This window comes from Hordeum vulgare, chromosome 2H (genome assembly GCF_904849725.1).
Source record: "Hordeum vulgare subsp. vulgare chromosome 2H, MorexV3_pseudomolecules_assembly, whole genome shotgun sequence".
Lineage (NCBI taxonomy): Eukaryota > Viridiplantae > Streptophyta > Magnoliopsida > Poales > Poaceae > Hordeum > Hordeum vulgare.
In genome coordinates, this window is record NC_058519.1 from 620089105 (window position 1) to 620108156 (window position 19052).

Genomic DNA, 19052 nt, shown 5'->3' on the forward strand with positions numbered 1-19052 from the left:
GTATTCATAGTTGCTCTTCCGTCCAAACGCACTTCCCTGATACAGGGTCCAAGGTTCCGCCAACCCCGAAGAACCAAGTCCGGCAATGGTCTCGCCAGTTCAATGTCTCTGGTTCGACCCCTTTAGCAATCAGGTCATTCTCAGCCTTGTCCCACAAAGGTCGGGCTTTGAGTTAGCCACCTGACCCCGTGCGATGGTGATGCTTCTTCTTCGCAGCATTTTTCTTGTTTGTCGTTGACATCTTCTTACTCTTTGAAAAGCCACTATGAAATTTAAAAGCCACCATGAAATTGAAAGGCATTTGAAATGAACTCTGAAAAGGTTTCAAGTTGGCATGGTGTCATTATTTCACCCACATAGCATGTGCGAGAAAGTAGAGAGGGTTACGGCAAAAACTGGATGCACTTCGTGTACAAAACGGACAATCTGTTTCGAAGTATCAGAGTTTCATACGGAAACTCGTCTATTACAAAAGGATTTCATTTTTTTTGAACTTATTTGAACTCCATAGTTTTTCTGTGTTCAAAATGCACCATTCAAAGCCACATCATCAATTTACAACCCTTTCTGACTTCATTTGTTATTTTTCATGCATTTACTGATTATTTTGAGCTAGAAGACCATGAAATTGAAAAGCATTTGAAATAAACTCTAAAAAGGTTCCAAGTTGGCATGGTATCATCATTTCACCCACATAGCATGTGCGAGAAAGTTGAGAGGGTTATGGCAAAAACTGGATGCACTTCGTGTACAAAACGGACAATGTGTTTCGAAGTTTCAGGGTTTCATACGGAAACTCGTCTCTTACAAAGGGATTCCATTTTTGAACTTATTTGAACTCCATAGTTTTTCGGTGTTCAAAATGCACCATTCAAAGCCACATCATCAATTTACAACCCTTTCTGACTTCATTTGTTATTTTTCATGCATTTACTGATTATTTTGAGCTATAAGACCATGAAATTGAAAAGCATTTGAAATAAACTCTAAAAAGGTTCCAATTTGGCATGGTATCATCATTTCATCCACATCATATGCAAGAAAGTTGAGAGGGTTACAGCAAAAACTGGATGCACTTCGTGTACAAAATGGACAATCTCTTTCGAAGTATCAGGATTTCATACGGAAACTTGTCTGTTACAACATGCATTTCAAATGAACTACGAAAAGGTTGAAAGTTGGCATGGTATCATCATAATAGTTGTGGAGAAAGTCTTTACTTTTTCTTCGCTTGTGTCCTTTCCTTATTGCGCCGTAACCAAAGTTAATCTTCATCATTTATCAGGATGCTTGGGTCAGCCTTGACTTTGAAGGGAGGAATTTCATGAAACTTTTCATAATCTTCGGACATGTCTGTCTTGCCCTCCACTCCCAAGATGTCCCTTTTTCCTGAAAGAACTATGTGGCGCTTTGGCTCATCGTATGATGTATTCGCTTCCTTATCTTTTCTTTTTCTCTGTTTGGTAGACATGTCCTTCACATAGATAACCTGTGCCACATCATTGGCTAGGACGAACTGTTCGTAAGTGTACCCAAGATTGTTCAGATCCACTGTTGTCATTCCGTACTGTGGGTCTACCTGTACCCCGCCTCCTGACAGATTGACCCATTTGCACTTAAACAAAGGGACCTTAAAATCATGTCCGTAGTCAAGTTCCCATATGTCCACTATGTAACCATAATATGTCTATATTCCCCTCTCGGTTGCTGCATCAAAGCGGACACCGCTGTTTTGGTTGGTGCTCTTTTGATCTTGGGTGATCGTGTAAAATGTATTCCCATTTATCTCGTATCCTTTGTAAGTCAATACAGTCGAAGATGGTCCCTTGGACAACGAGTATAGCTCGGCACAAACAGTGTTCTCACCTCTGAGACGTGTTTCCAACCAACTACTGAAAGTCCTGATGTGTTCACTTGTAATCCAGTCGTCGCACCGCTCCAGTTGTTTGGAGCGCAGACTGTTCTTGTGTTCATCGACATACGGGGTCACCAAGGTAGAGTTCATTAGTACTGTGTAGTGTGCTTGAGACCAAGAATATCCGTCCCTGCATATTATTGAGTCCCCTCCAAGCGTGCCTTTTCCAGTCAGTCTCCCCTCATACCGCGATTCAGGGAGACCTATCTTCTTAAGGCCAGGAATGAAGTCAACACAAAACCCAATGACATCCTCTGTTTGATGGCCCATGGAGATGCTTCCTTACGGCCTAGCGCGGTTATGGACATATTTCTTTAGGACTCCCATGAATCTCTCAAAGGGGTACATATTGTGTAGAAATACGGGGCCCAGAATGACAATCTCGTCAACTAGATGAACTAGGACGTGCGTCATGATATTGAAGAAGGATGGTGGGAACACCAGCTCGAAACTAACAAGACATTTCACCACATCACTCCTTAGCCTTGGTATGATTTCTGGATCGATCACCTTCTGAGAGATTGCTTTGAGGAATGCACATAGCTTCACAATGGCTAATCGGACGTTTTTCGGTAGAAGCCCCCTCAATGCAACCGGAAGCAGTTGCGTCATAATCACGTGGCAGTCATGAGAATTTAGGTTCTGGAACTTTTTCTCTGCCATATTTATTATTTCCTTTATATTCGACGAGAAGTCAGTCGGGAACTTCATACTAAGCAGGCATTCAAAGAAGATTTCCTTCTCTTCTTTGGTAAGAGCGTAGCTGGCAGGACCTTCATACTGCTTTGGAGGCATGCCGTCTTTTTCATGCAAACGTTGCAGGTCCTCCCGTGCCTCAGCTGTATCTTTTGTCTTCCCATACACGCCCAAAAAGCCTAGCAGGTTCATGCAAAGGTTCTTTGTCACGTGCATCACGTCGATCGAAGAGCGGACCTCTAGGTCTTTCCAGTAGGGTAGATCCCAAAATATAGATTTCTTCTTCCACATGGGTGCGTGTCCCGCAATGTCACTCGGAACAGATAGTCTGTCGGGACCCTTTTCGAAGATTACTTTTAAATCATTGACCATAGCAAGTACGTGATCACCATTACGCATGGCGGGCTTCTTCCGGTGATCTGCCTCGCCTTTGAAATGCTTGCCTTTCTTTCGACATTGATGTTTGGTCGGAAGAAATCGACGATGGCCCAGGTACACATTCTTCCTGCATTTGTCCAGGTATATACTTTCGGTGTTAGCTAAACAGTGCGTGCATGCGTGGTATCCCTTGTTTGTCTGTCCTAAAAGGTTACTGAGAACGGGCCAATCGTTGATAGTTACAAACAGCAACGCGTGCAGGTCAAATTCCTCATGTTTGTGCTCATCCCACACACGTACACCGTTTCCATTCCACAACTGTAAAAGTTCTTCAACTAATGGCCTTAGGTACACATCAATGTCGTTGCCGGGTTGCTTAGGGCCTTGAATGAGAACTGGCATCATAATGAACTTCCGCTTCATGCACATCCAAGGAGGAAGGTTATACACACATAGAGTCACGGGCCAGGTGCTGTGATTGCTGCTCTGCTCCCTGAAAGGATTAATGCCATCTATCTAAAGTAAGAAAATCAGAAAGAAGATAAGAACAAGAGGCTCACCACGGTGGTGCCGGCGACGAGATCGGTGCGAGCGATCAATGGCGGTGAAAACGGGGATGGGGCGTGACGGACCGCTAAATCTAGACAAATCTCGGAAAAAATGGAGCTCCGAGGTCGAGCTTCGAGAGGAGAAAGCTTAACTAGTGTGGCTCGGGCATTTTATCAAACACCTCATGTGCATAGGAGGTGGGCTAGAGCACCCAAATGCCCTCGCCTCGCCGGCCAGAAAAAGCAGAGCGCTCTGCCACGGCGATGGGTATATATAGGCAAATTATTTGTCCCGGTTCGTGGCATAAACCGGGCTAAAGCCCCTCCCCCCTTCTATACCGGTTCAAGGCATGAATCGGTACCAATGGATGTGGACCAGGAACGTGGCCCATTGGTCCCGGTTCGTGCCTAGAACCGGGACAAATGGGTCCAGACAAACCGGGACCAATGCCCACGAGGCCCCGGCCGGCCCCGTGAGCTCATGAACCGGGTCTAATGTCCCCATGGGTCCCGATTCATGAAGAACCGGGACTAATGGACTGGCCAGGCCCGAACCAAAGCTCTGTTTTCTACTAGTGGGAGTAGGTGCTGAGGGGCGAGCAATAAGGTTGCTAGCAATTCCACAGTGCATTGGACGATTGCGGCCGCATGTATGCATGTAAATTCATAAGAAGCCAAATAATTTTGCAATACCTAAACCCCGATAGGTTTTCGACTTTAAAACAAAAAAAACACATAAATAGGCACTTAGCTAATAAGGTTATTTATGCAAAATAAAATTTACATTGGTCTTTTGTACGGATACTTCAAAATTCCAGCTTCGATCAGTTTCTTCCAATTTCTTCTTTTTCACCGGCTTCCCTTTGTCCCCGGGTTTCTCTTGCAAAGCCAGTGGGATGTGCTTAAACCCGTCAGTCGGCCGCGGTGGTCACCGACAAAATTTTTGTGAATCGCGGTGATAGAAACTCCTGGCATGCATCCTGAAGCCTCTTGCAGTGGTGCTGATCCGCCAACGCCGAGGTGGCTGTGATGGTGGCCGCGTCGATTCTCTTGCACAACTCTTGTTCGCACATCAACTTGAGCCTGTCCAACCCGTACCCATCCGATGCGGCCAGCAAACGTTGCGTCCCTGCTGTACCGTGGTCTTCTTCATCACCACATACAGGCTTCATGTCCGTGTAGATGTAGTGAGGTACCATGTCAAAGATGGCGGGCTCCATGTCGATGACCTTGACGCACTGCATATGATTGTCTGCCAAACAGCTGCGCCTCGATCGAAGACGGGCGATCGCGCGGCCAGGAGGGACCCTGTGCGCGCGAAACTCCCGGCCGTCCATGAGTTCCGACAATGATTCCAGCTTGGGCTTGTCGACGAATCTGTGCTGCCCCCATTCGTCATGTTTCTTCCGAGAGAAGACGCCTGACACCTCATCGAAGTTGACTAGGTGTACCTAGCTCTTTTTCTCCGCCATGCTAATTGTGAACTTGGCCCAACAAATACGTTTCCTCGCAGGGATGTAGTGCAATATACGCTGAGGCATAACCGGAACAGTCACTCATCCCTGAGTCCATCCGGGTAGAAACGACGTCCCAATTGTAGCGAGCGACACTAAAGACGCGCGAGGCCATGGCATCATACCTCGACGAGGCCACTTGTATTTTGGCTTTCGTCGTCATTGAATTACATGCGCCTGAGCTGTCGGGCCCTGGCCTGTGCTAAGAGAGGGTTACATAACGCAAGAAGTACTGCTTCTACCTGTCAGAATTTCCTATTCGCTGTTGTGTGTTTCGCACAGGGAAGGGAAGGGAGGGAGCGATTTTAAATGGGCTGGCCTATTTAGAGGGTTGCAGCGCCGGTTTTAGGAAATTTCTAGAGATTTTCAGCCGTTTTTTCCGGTTTTTGGAAAACTTCTAGAAGGTTCGTGAACCATTTTTTTTTATTTTTTACTTATTCCTTCCCTTTTTTTTCTTCTCTATCTCTTTTTTCTTTCCCGTTTCTGTTTCAAAAAATGTTCGGGATTTTATAAAAATGTTTCTGCATTTTCAAAAAATGTTTTTGATTTTAAACAAATGTTCAATTTTTTCAAAAAATGTTCTTCAAATTCGAAAATTGTTCATAATTTTTAATTTTCTCCATGAATTTGAAATTTGTTCATGTTTTCAAATTTATTTACAATTCAAAAAATGTTCTCACTTTCAAAATTTGTTCGCAGATTCAAAAAATGTTTATAATTTTATAATTTTGTTCACAATTTGAAAAATGTTCAACATTTTATAATTTTATTCACAATTTGAAAAATGTTCTTAGTTTCAAAATTTGTTAATAGATTCAAAAAATATTCAAGTTTTCTAGTTTTGTTTCAAAATTTTGTTCTCAAGATTAAAAAATGTTCGTGCTTTAAAAAATTATTTGCGATTTATAAAAATTGTTCACGGTTTCAAAATTTGTTCTCAAGATTCAAAAATTGTTCTCGGTTTCAAGATTCAAAAATTGTTCTCCTTGGTGCACAGGGCCCGCTCTGGGCCAGGGCAGCATGGGCGATGGTCCGGGGCCCTGCCAAACTAGGGGCCCCGACCTATGCTGCAGTGTGTATATATATAGTAGATGATATAGGCCCTGATGAATTTCTGAATGAAAATAAAAAAAGAAAAAGGCTATAGGATGAGAGGCTCATCATCCAACTTCCAACGGCAGCCCAATTGCCAAGGGGCCTAAAGAAGGCACGCACACACAGGGCGAGGCGGCGAGCGACTTTGTTTCTCATCATTCAACATGCTGGTTCGTTCTCTCGCTCGCCTCGGAGATCGGGCGATTGGACAGCGGCCGTCGCGGGATGCTTGCAGGAAAGAAAGGTAAGTTTCTAGACGAATTTCTCTTTTTCTTTGCCCCCAATCTTAATCTAGTGACTAATCTATATTCTTCCTTTTACAACAGTAATAGTAGTGTCGGAGACTTGGAGCGGAGTTCGTGCGTTGCCGACTTGGTCCTCAAATTCTAGTTTCCTTGATGATTAGATTCGGATAGCTGAAGAACACAGACTCTCACTGATTTGAACAACAACCTTCAGGTCCCTTTGTTCCTTTTCTTGCAAACATGTTGCCAAAAAAACATTTATCTGGTTCCCAGAAAAAGAAAAAAGAGGAAACAAACAGATGAGCCCATTGGATTGCAGAAGGGGGCGATGAATAAATTTGTTGTGAGGACTGATACTACTGATGATCTTGAGGAATTAGATGTCAATGCCCCGGAAGAACGACAACCTAATGGAAACGACAGCCCCGGAAGAATGAATAAAGTCTTTGGTTGCTGCACTCGGGAATTTCGAATTCTTACTTGGTATAGTCATTTGGCATGATATTTTATTTACTGTCAACATGGTTAGTAAGAAGTTGTAGTCCGAGTTAATGTGCACTGATGTCATTTGGGAGAATATTCGGCTTCTTATTCAACTTCAAAAAATTGAAATCCTTGGATGATATTGATTTTAGAAGATGTTGCACTATTTTTGCAAAGACTTTTTGTCATGACAACTCAACAGATGTTGACTTAGATGATTTTGTTTCTGAATTGAAAGTGTTGCATATGACATTGCCAAATACATTCATGTCGGCTGATCTCATATTTGAGTTTCTTAGAGCTGCTGATTGTTACCCAAACGTATCAATTGCTTATCGAATTCTTTAACTGTGCCTATGACTGTAGCATCAGCAAAACGGAGTTTTTCATAATTGAAGTTACTGAAAAATTATTTGAGATCAACTATGTCACGAGAAAGACTAAATGGATTGACAATATGTTGTATTGAGAAGGATGTGTTGGATAACATTGATTTTGACACTGTCATTAATGATTTTGCATCAAAAAATGCACGAAGGTGCCGTTGCTCATGGTTATGGAGGCTTGGAGGATGGAGGTTCGTTAGCATGTCATTTTTTTTGTTATGCTTTGGAGCTTATATGGTATTTGATCTAGACATGAAGTAATACATAGTTATCATCATTGTCTATTATAGCTTTCAAGATTATTTTTATCAGTGTATGGAATCAAAATTTTCCTCCAATGTCTTCACTGGACCCATACATTTGAGTTCGCCCTGGGGCCTCCAAAACTCCAGCGCAGAGCACCCGTCCCCAAGCCAAGAATTGCTACCGGCCGTCGAGGATTTACGAGCCACTCTTGTGAGTAGAAAAAATCGGAAGGGGAAGGGCATAGGAGCCTTAGAGGAACACAACAACCTATATCCAAGATTTACTAGACAGCTATATTTTGAGTCTCACAACGGTCTTTATATATTATTTTTTTAGAAAAGAAGGCCTTGCCCCGGCCTCTGCATCGAGTGATGCATGCAGCCATAACGGTCTTTATATATAAACCACCAAATTTTGTGGACTTCAAAGCATTATCTCATTAGTCAATATATATATGAGGCATTAGTATTGCAACTCGAAAGAAAAACACAAGTATATATAATAGGGATGGTACTGTATTTATGTAAAAAAACATTATGCCTAACGTCAAACAGAATCGCGGGTCTTTTTTAATTTCTGGCCTGGATCAATTTCTTCCTCTGGATGACTGCGTTTGGTCGTCCCCAAGACTTCCCACTCGAGAGGCAATGGCTGGTAATTTGTGACACAGAGCTCGTTGAACCCGCTAGTCTCAAGGAAGGTGCCTAGGACTTCCGGCGAGCGCATAAGAAACACGAGGCACGCACGCTTGAGCCCATCACAAAGGTGCCGATTTGCCAAGGCGTACGTGGGCGTACGTGGAACTTGTCAAGGACTCCTTTTCTTTGATTTCACGCCTAGTCAAGGAGCCAAAACTATACACGTCCAGCTGTTAAAACAGGCCCATCGACCAGAGGGGAGGCGTTCTTAAAAAAACACAGAGGAGAGGCCAAGAAAATCAGGGTCTCCAAGTATAAAAACAAAATAAAAGCCCCTCCCCAACAAAACCAACAAACAAAAAAAAAGCCCATCCAATCGGCAACTTCCCCACGACGCTCCTCATTGCCGCCTACTCACGAGGTGAATTACGGAGAGCAACTAGTTAGCAAGCTCTCCTTCAAAAACCTTCGAGCGAGCCCATACGTCGCTACTTGGCGCGTTCTCAGCCGCTACGTGTCGCGCTCTGAGCATTCTTTTTGGATTTTGTTTTTTTAAGTTTTTCGCATACGTTTTTGGTTATTTAGAGTGTTTTTTTTTGATTTTTTGGTTTTTCATTGGTCTTTCGTAGCTATTGGATGAAAAAAAATTAGCACGAAAAGACATTTTTTTTTGCAAGATGAACGGTTTTGTTTCTGCTAGAGGTATGGTTTTGTTATCGCGAGAGGCACTGTCGTGTCTCGTTTTTTACTCTTTTTTCCGAGAGGCACGACCATGCCTCTCGGAAAGAAAAAAAACGTGTTTTCTGCTCTCTTTTTTCCACATGAGGGATGGTTTTGCTTCCGCGAGAGGCACGACCGTGCCTTTTGAAAAAGGAAAAAACGCGTCTTCTGCTCTCTTTTTTTCTGCGAGAGGTATGATTTTGCTTCCGTGAGAGGCACGGTTTTACCTTCGCGAGAGGCACAATCCGTGCCTCTTGAAAGGGCAAAAAAGAGTACACCTTTCGCGAGAGGCACAATTTTGCCTTCGCGAGATGCACGGTCCATGCTTCTCGGAAAGGGGAAAAGAAGAGTAAACCTTTCGCGAGAGGCACGGTTTTACCTTCGTAAGAGGCACGGCCCGTGCCATCTGGAAAGGTAGGAGTAATAGTTGAAAGGTGTACTCTTTAACTAGTGATTTCAGGATTACGGGCTTGCTAGTCTTCTGCGACAAATAATGTGCAACCGATAGGCTTCAATAATTGCTGGCCAATGTCATGCACTGTTTTTCGGTTTTACATCCGGTTTTAAGAAGGTCCTAGAATTTTGCATCTCATCTTTTCCATTTTCTTTGTTTCGCTTAATTTTCTTGCTTATTTTATTGTCTTATTTATATATATATATTTTCTGTTTATTTCATTTTTAAGTCATGAAAGTTTTTTAAAATCATATAAAAGAAGTAACACTACTAGATATCTCAATATTAAAGTTCACCATGGGCTAAGACTATAGCCGACGGTGTACAGTCGGAAATCTCTTGTCGGTGATGCTCGGTCGGCCATTACTAAAATAGCCGACGGTACCGTTGATTACCTTCTTCGCCCACGGTGCAAAGCCGATGGTGACCCATCGGTCATGTCTTTCTCAGTAGCTGCCTCACCATGTGTCGATAGCGCTCATAACCGATCGTTCCCCGTTAGTAGCTACCTCAGCCGCTGCCACGTGTCGCGTTCTTAGCATTCTCTTTGGATTTTGTCCTTTTTTTAGTTTTTCGCATACGTTTTTGGTTATTTAGAGTGTTTTTTTCTTGATTTTTTTGGTGTTTCGGGTTTTCACCGGTCTTTCGAGCTTTTGGATGAAAAAAATTAAAAAAAATTAGCACGAAAAAACATGTTTTTTTGCGAGATGAACGGTTCTGTTTTCGCCAGAGGCACGGTCTTGCTATCGCGAGAGGCACGACCGTGCCTCTCGGAAGAAGAAAAAACGCGTTTTCTATTTTTTTGTGAGAGACACGGTTTTGCTTCCACGAGAGGCACGGTCGTGTCTCTCAGAAAGGGAAAAAAATGTGTTTTCTACTCTCTTTTTTCCCGTAAGAGGCATGACCATGCCTCTCGAAAAGGGAAAAACGCGTTTTCTGCTTTCTTTTTTTTCACGTGAGGCACGGTTTTGCATCCGCGAGAGGCACGACCGTGCTTCTCGAAAAGGGAAAACACGCGTTTTCTGCTCTCTTTTTTTCCGTGAGAGGCATGAGTTGGCTTCGCGAGAGGCACGGTTTTGCCTTCGCGGCCTCTCGGAAAGGGAAAAAAAATATGTTTTCTGTTTTTTTTCCTATCGCGTGAGGCACGATTTTTTCGTCCCGTTTTTTCATGAATAAAATGTCGTCAAAACATATCAACATGGGATCTAGTTTTAAAGATCTCGACGCGAGAAACCCAACGGTGAAAACGGTTTAAGATTTGAACGCGCGATTTAGGAAGATAAAATGTTTTGAAAATACGGATCTGCGAAAAAAGGGAAATTACCCGATTGCGGCAAGTGACACGTATGCAGTGTGTCACTTGACGCCATCTGGGAGGTGGACGTAATTGTTGAAAGATGTACTCCTTAACTAGTGATTTTGGGATTACGGGCTCGCTAGTCTTCTTGTTTCCTGTCTGCTGCAACAAATAATGTGCAGCCGATACGCTTCAGTAATTGCTGACCAATGTTGTGCACTGTTTTTCCGTTTTTTATCCGGTTATAAGAAGGTTGTAGAATTTTATTTCAGTAATTGCTGGCCAATGTCGTGCACTGTCTTCTAGTGGGTTTTTTTTACTATAATAGTGGTTGTTGTAGTCAAAAAATTTCATTTCATATGAATTTTGCCCCCTCCATGAACAACTTACCCCCTCTATGCTTGCATGCTGGCTCCGTCCCTGCCCGTCGGTATTGACATGGTTGACAGTATATTAGTACCCTCACGTTTAGTTATAGCCAAGAGGGTGCCTAACACCATCAGGATTAATAAAGGTTGATGGTGTGCGTACACTGTGGGACATTGTTATAGCCGAGTGGTCCTCATAAACCATGAGTTTGTATAATTGCCAAGAGTTTGACAATCTATATATTTTAGTTATGCTGGTAACTATCACTAAGCATTTCAGAATATTGCACAAAGTGCTAATATCACAATCATGGGATACTTCAAAACCATCGGCAGTGCCATATATTTGACCCAAGTAACAAAAGAGGAATTATATTTTGCACAATCTCATAATATATCAAAAGCAGAACAAGAGTTGCATCCAAATAACATTATTTAATGATCCATCAAAAGAAAAGAAAAGAAAATAGTAACTAGAACATAATGTTACAAAAACATTAAGCACCATCATGACTGCATCTTGAGAACTTCAGTTGGTTGAATGACTTAGAGAAGTATGCTCTACTCTTTGGCACTCATATTATGCTCACCACCATAGATATCGCTCCGAACATTGCGAGTATCTCCAATATTGCTTCCCGTTGTCTACAAATTACCAAACTATTTGTGAGAAACAATAAAACAGTGATCACAAGAAGGGGATAACCAATTGAAATAATCCGGAGATGGCAAGACAAGTTACACAATTAAGCAAATGAAAATATAGCACTGTAATGAGAACAAGTGGACAACAAATATAAGTATCACTGCCAATCCAATTAGATTTTGACAAACAGATTCACACAGAACATATATGTTATAGTTTGACACCACAACAAAAGCAGATTATAGTCTGGACACTTAATTATTTAACAAGTGTAACTTCTTCCAAGCAAAATAAGTCAAGTAAGTCTTCCAATCTGATATGAAATTGGGACAAGAAAAGAAGAAAGCGCGTATGAAATTTGTGACAAGAAAAGAAGAAAGTAGAGACAAGAAAGCTGAAAGCAAGCCCTGCACCTATCCTATCATTCGCTGGGCATGAAAGACTAATGAACCACAGACAAATCAGTAACCTGAAGAATAGTGAACTGGCACCCTTCGTCAAAGCCATCAGTTAAGCTTAGGCAATGGTACCCTTGCCTGCATGTATACATTGATAAGTGAAGACTTCCTAATTGTTGTATGGTTTCAAGACAAACTAGAAGAGGTACTTCCTGCACAAAAGTCTCCGTCCGCAAGTTAAAAGTCCAAGTACAAAGGAATTGGAACGTTCCCAGTTTGCATGAAGTAATTAATTAGAACAACAAGACATGTTTTTCAACTGATGCAAGTCAGGCAACAAATCTAGATGCAATTAGTTATTGCATTAAAAAAAATTGTGCATTCCAAATGAAAAATAATAAATTGCTACTATAGATGACCTGCCGACGAAGAGAAGTCTACTGAGATCAAAGGATCAGTACACCAGAATAGCAACAACTGCCAATGAAGAGAAGTTTAGATTGAAAGGATCCAATCTATAGACACACGAACATACACGAGTGAAAACAAGATCCATGTGGTCGACCGAATCCCGCGAGATTTACGTATGTGTTAGCTTTAAAGAAACACTTTAGTGAGTGCGGACGTTTGGAGCTCGGCCTCCATGGAGGCCGAAATTTTTGAATAATTTAAAATTCAAACTTTTTGGTTTCAAAAAAATCTGAAAAAATATGGAAGTAAAGAAGGATGTTATGCGTATGTGTGCAAAAATTTAGGATGAAATACCTTGAAATACGATCTGCACAAAAAAGACAAATTTATGACCTGAAATGATGAATAGTGTCATGTGTAAAAAAGCCTCAGATTTGTCTTTTTTGCACAGCCCTCATTTCAATGTATTTTTTTCTAAAAATTTACACACATGTGTGTTACGCCTTCACTTATCCCTGTATTTTTTTTCGTAATTTTTTGAAATGTAAAAATATGAATTTTCATGAAATTTGAATTTCAAATTTAAAGGCCTTCATGGAGCTCGGCCACCAAAAGCAATTTCCGCACTTTAGTACTATATGTACCAACCTCAAAAAGTATGGGACTTGTACAAAAGAAATTTTAGAATTTCACTTCCTTCTTGGGTTACTTCCTAACGATGGTTACCTTTTCCCCTGTGTTCTTATGCAAATCTAGCATGGGGCAACTTGCCATGGCGTGTTGGAACCCTTCGGTTGCCACGACTGCATCCATGACTTCCCGTGACGACGACATAAACTTTAAGCATGCATCCTTGAGCTTGTCAAAGTAGTGGTGAGTTGCTAGTGCCAATGTACTCGTGGCTGTTGTCGGGTTGATGTTTTCGTACAACCTCTTTTCGCACATCACCTTCAACCTGTCAAGCCCGTACCGGTCCGCAGCGACTAGCAAATGCTGCATCGTGGTTGTACCGTAATCGTCTTCGCCACACGGCGGCAACGAATCCTTGTAGACGTAGTCAAGAAACATCTAGAAGATGGCCGGCTCCATGTTGACAATTATGATACGCCACATGTCCTCATGTGCCATCGGGCCGAAGAGCTGAGCTCTGAAAACCGGCGACTGCGTGGCATGAACCTGTGCGCACTGAACTCCCTGCCGCCCACGAGGAGCTTGATGTCGGTGCCTATACCGTTCTCGAGGGCGCGGTGGAGGCGGCCGGGCAGCTCCGACGGAGGGTCCACGATTAGATTGGTCTTGCACTCCGCGGGTGGTTCTTTGATCACGGCGAGAAGGCGCCTTATTGTTAGGAGGTGTGATGACGATTTGAGCTTGGATTTCTCGACGAATTTTGAAAAGCCCCATGGATTCTCTTGACCTGGAGAAAAGATGCACTCTGATAACAGCCTGGTTAAGGTGAGATAACACAAGAAGACTGACGCGTAGGCGGCAACGTCCGTCCGGGTAGAACCTGATGTTCCAATCCTAGCCACAGGTCAGGTCCTGAGGTTACGAGGGTCCAGGGCGAAACCAAAATTTGGGCCTCCTTAATAAAAAAAATTGATGGAAAACTTAATATAATTTTGTAGTTTTTATATGAATATTATTTGATCATCAGCCACCAATTTGATCCGTAACTCATGTGCGTTTTTTAAAACATAAAATAAGCACTATAAGTTATTTCTTACTTAATTGCCGGTGCTTGAACTCATCCTAATTATTCCAACAAAATTAACCACCTCCACAGTCCTCGGATTCTATTATATTGTGAATTGGATGTGTTTTGAAATTTCGTTGGACATCTCGAACATGCATAGGAGGAAGTAAGTTATCATTGCAATAATACGCAATAATTTGCAGTCAGATTAATTTAATTCGGCTAGAAGAGGCACAAAGCTAGTATTTTTTTTGACGTGAAAGGCAGGTGCTCTGCCCATTTCATATAGAAGGAAAAAAGAAAAAAAACAATGTACAAGAGTTACATACAAGCTTACAAACTAGCTCAAAATTTACATTATAAATCCAACAAAAATGAAACTACGAAGTGAGGGCAAATGCCCAACGCACTTGGTTCAAGTCTTCCATGACTAGATAGGCAACATCGAACACCGAACGCGAGGCACAAAGCTAGTATGAAACCATCCTTGCATCAGGGCATCTCCAATGATCGTATAATCATCGTTGGTAAAATTGCCACATAGATGATTTTGATGACATGGCGTATAATAAAAGAAGAGAGAGAATGACATCGTATGAACTTGAAGCAACGGTTCACGCACAAGCTCCGAGGCAAGTATGGTTATTTCTTCCATATTTAGTGGACCCCCTTAGTTATTTTACATACGATTCACATATACACTCTATTGAAGAGCTTGTATGATGTGTTGTTGATTGTTGACGTGAACACTCTATGGTTATTTCTTCCATATACCAACGATTGAACATACGAACTGTTGGAGATGCTCTCAAGAGTTATACAACCTAGATGCGGCACATATACTACTCGTCCGTGCACGAGCTACCAAGCGGGGCTCCGACTGCTGGAAAGTAACGCCCAAGGTGACTAGCGCCTTCACCCTGTTTGGCCGGAACATGTTATGATCCAGTCGTGCGCAAACCTGCTTCTCGCAGCATATGGAGTTGATGAGCGCGACCAGCATATTGTATTAGGCCACCGCGTCGGACTCTCCTTATCAACGGATGCGTCTGTACCCAGCCGCAGCCAGCGCGTGCATCTCGGACAGTAACAGCCGTTGGCATAAAATAGTAGTACTAGAGATGGCGCCGCCTACAGGAGGAGATGGATCTGGAGACGAAAACCTAACAGTGGCAATCGTTGGGACTATCTTGGCGTGGCATACGCGCATGATCTTTGTTGTGCCCTACGTTGGCCAGACTAGTACGTGCATGAGCTAATATATTTTCTGATGCACATGCCATCAAGCAGTCGGTAGTTGGTGACCTGGGAATCGTGTGTCGCGCCCTCCACGACGCACCTCGACGTCGCGACGGGAGCCAGGAGCCCTTCGCCGGGATCAACTGCAGCGGCCGCGTTGTGAGCCATGGCGAACCAAAGCGGCAGCGGGTATCCCCGCCACTATCGAACCGACCGACGATCTCTCCTCTCCGCCCGGCAGTCACAGCCGGCATGCGTACGCGTATTCCTTTTCGATGTAGGAGTAGATACCATCTCGGTTCTCGCATGATTCCTGCTACCTATTGGTGTGGATGTACCGTCCTGTTGTACGATTGTTTCCATGTTTCTTCATTTATTAAAACTGCAGCTTCCCCGTGGAGAAGCAAACGCCGATCGATGGAACAGCGGATGCGTTAGTGCTGCAGTCATCTTCGGTGCATCCACGCAATAAACAGTAAATTCAGAAAAAAAGAACAAAATCAAAAAATTCTGAAACTTGATGGATGTGATTATTAACACCAGATTTCTTCTAGGATCGTACCAGAAATTGATCAAACCAGGGGCGGACTCACGTTGATGTGAGTGGGGGCCATGGCCCCACTGAAGTTTTGAAAATCCTGTAGAATTTGATTGTATGTTTAGAAAATATATACTAAAACTCTCTAAATTTATACAAAATAAAATATGCCCTCACTCAAGTATTTTGCCCCCACTCAATAAAGTTTCTAGGTCCGTCCCTGAATCAAACCACAGTAAAAAATAAAAATTTATTTTGATGAAAGAAAAAAATGATTATTTTTGGGTCTAGCTAGATTACTTCGTCCCCGCGGCAGCTGCCTCCTCCTTGTGCCCCGATTGTAGCATTGCCATGAGGCGTGTGCACCCGTTTCTTAACAAGACAATGGCCGCTATTCCCGGCGCAGAAAGAAACTTGTCACAAGCATCCTTGAGCTGCTCGCAGAAGTGCCGATCTGCAAGCGCCAATGTACTTGTAACGGTCTGCACGTTGATGCTTTCCAACAGCTTCTCCTCGCACATCGCCTTGAGCCTGTCCATGCCGTACCGGTCTGCCGCCACTAGCAAGTGCTGCATGGTCGCAGCATCGTAACCTTTCTCGCCACATGAGGGCAGCGAATCCTTGTAGATGTAGTGAAGAAGCATCTCAAAGATGGCCGGCTCCATGTCGACAACCTCTATGCGCCGCGTGTCCTCCTCATCCGTCATCGGGCCAAAGAGCTGAGCGTCGAAAACCGGCGACTGTGCGGCCAGCATGAACCTGTGGGCGATGAACTCCCTGCCACCCACGAGGAGCGTCACGTCGGTGCCCTTCCCGTCCTTAAGGGCGCGCTCGAGGCGGCCGGGCAGCTCCGACGGTGGAACCACGATGGGGTTTCGCCGGCAATCCGCGGGCGGTTCTTTAATCACGGTGAGAACGCACCGTAGGGTTATGAGGTGAGATGAGGGTTTGAGCTTGGATTTCTCAACGAATTTTGAGAAGCCGATGCTCAAAGCTTGCTGGGTAAATATGTGCTCCACTACGTAATCACAGCGATTGCTTTCCTGTGCATTGCCATGATCGTCCAGCATGCTTAAGGTGAACTTTGTCCTCACCTCGTCCTTGGCCTGGCTGAGATTAGCCAAGAAGGCTGAAGCGTTGCCGGCAGACTCCTTCCTCTCTCCGTCCGGGTAGAACCTCATATTCCAATCGTAGCCGCCGACCCTGAATGTGCTTGAGGCGATGTACTTCCCGACGCCCAGTCCCTCAAGCAGCGCATAATTAGTCACCTCGAAGTTGTGTGCGCCGCTCTCCATGACGCATCTCGATGACGTCTCCGGTAGCCGGAGTCCTGCGCCGAGATTGACTGCAGCAGCAGCCGGGTTCTCAGCCATGACAACGAGAACGTCGCCAACAGCAACAGGTGCTCCAATGATCTCTATTCGGCTAGCCACGGAATTTATACGTAGCAAGATTTTGGATTTCGTTTTGCAAATTTTACCGGGCCTGGGCGAAATGGGCGGAATTCGGATTTTCGGATATTTTTCGGAAAATTTCGGACGAAAATGACAAAACAAAATTTGAAATCTGAACAAAATTTGAAATAAACTAGAGTAAAAACATACAGCATAATCTTTATCAAATACACATATAAAATCATACAACCCATGTTTCGAAACAATATAGACCAAACTAGAAGGGAGCAGTTCTTGAGGATCTGGCCGTGAACACGGTCCCTCGTCCTTCCGCGTCCCCGGCACTACCACAACCATGACCCTGAGAAGAAGGAGCAGTTATTGAGGAGGTGGAGGGCTGGAGGAGAAGGTGGCTGGGCACATGTGAAGCCGGAGGAGGAGGGGCAGAGATGGAGGCATGGAGCACGGGAGGATGAGAATGAACAAAGGTGCAGGGCAAGAGGAGGATGAGGCTGCAGCCGCCACACACAGGATTGGAGACGGGGGAATGAAAATTAGGGTTAGGAAACCCTGTGCAGCAGTTTTTATACTAGTGGGGGTATATGTGGGCTATTTTTGACCATGGGCCGGGCTGTAAGTTCAAAAAAGGCCGAATTTTTTGACCGGTTTGTACTAATACCGGGCCCAAACGAAATGGGCGAATTTCGGACGAAACTAGTTTTTTTCGGACGAAATCCAAAACTCTGATACGTAGTCTCCTTTTCAAATATCACTACGATTCAAGCATCTGGTTCCAGATAGGTGTGCCGCCGTAACCGTCTCCAACTTGCTGATGGTACTCGGAGTTTTAGATTAGTACGATGGACGATGCTGTGCGCCCGCGCGCCGGCCGCTCGACGATGTAGGCGGGCCGCGTCGTTAGATCTTCATGCAACATTTTTTCTTGATGTAGCAAGTTTCGGCGCGATGCAGCAATTTTCGTCAACGGTTGCAATAAAAAAAAATTGTAGCAAAAAAAATATATACGTGATCGTAGCAAAAAAAGAAGCTGATGATGCGTGGTAGCAAAAGTCAAATGCCGGTTGTAGCAAATATCTACGTGAACGTGCATGCAATTTTTTAGTGAACGGTTGCAGCAAAAAATGATGCCGGTTGTAGTAAAAATTAACACGGTTGTAGCAAAAGTCAAACGTCGGTTGTAGCAAAAATCCAACGAACTCGAGTTGCAACCAACCGTGGATGCAACATTTTAAATAAACAAAATGTAGCAAAATGACAAATGTTTGAAACAAATTCGCCCATGGTTGCAGCAAATCTGACGAATAAATGTTGCATGCACCTGGCCAGCGAGGCGCGTGGCCCGCGCGTGACCGGCCGAACGATTCGGCCGGCGCGCCGGGTGGAAGCGTTTACCTTAGTACGATTGCTTTTATTGTTCCTCCGAACTGAAGATCGGCTAGACTCGGCAGGACTTCCCCTCCCCTCGGCCGCCCTTCGCACGGGCAACCGAGGGGCTCCAACCCTAGCTGCCACGTCACTCCTCTTCCCCCTCCCTCCCCTCCGTCGCCACTTGTGGTCAGCGCCGGGCATAGCCCGTGCGTGTGACGGCGGCGGTGAAGGTACCCGTCCCTCTCGCGGGTCATAGGGTGACGCGGGGCACCCTAGAGCGAGGATACGGTTCTGATCTGGACTGCGGCGACATTGATCTTGTTCATGACGGCCCAAATCTTGAGAATGGCGGCGTGGC

The 19052-nt window shown here is 44.1% G+C and overlaps 1 protein-coding gene and 1 pseudogene across 1 annotated transcript; both read right to left on the bottom strand.

Annotated features, from left to right (window-relative positions):
• Positions 1–13143: 13143 nt before the first annotated feature.
• Positions 13144–15541, bottom strand: LOC123428787 (annotated as a pseudogene).
• Positions 15542–16207: 666 nt separating this feature from the next.
• LOC123428788 (BTB/POZ and MATH domain-containing protein 1-like) lies at positions 16208–17284 on the bottom strand. Its single transcript, XM_045112933.1, has 2 exons — positions 16934–17284; positions 16208–16759 (listed from the first exon to the last, which is right to left on the bottom strand). The coding sequence occupies exons 1-2, from the start codon at positions 17282–17284 to the stop codon at positions 16208–16210; spliced, it is 903 nt and encodes a 300-aa protein (XP_044968868.1).
• Positions 17285–19052: the final 1768 nt, after the last annotated feature.

What these genes read in the sequence shown, in the direction of transcription:
- LOC123428788 (XM_045112933.1), bottom strand. Translation starts at nt 17,284, where the DNA reads ATGGCTGAGAACCCGGCTGCTGCTGCAGTCAATCTCGGCGCAGGACTC. An exon ending in AAAGCAATCGCTGTGATTAC is followed by an intron (nt 16,760 to 16,933) that starts GTAGTGGAGCAC and finishes CCACCGTCGGAG; the next exon opens with CTGCCCGGCCGCCTCGAGCG.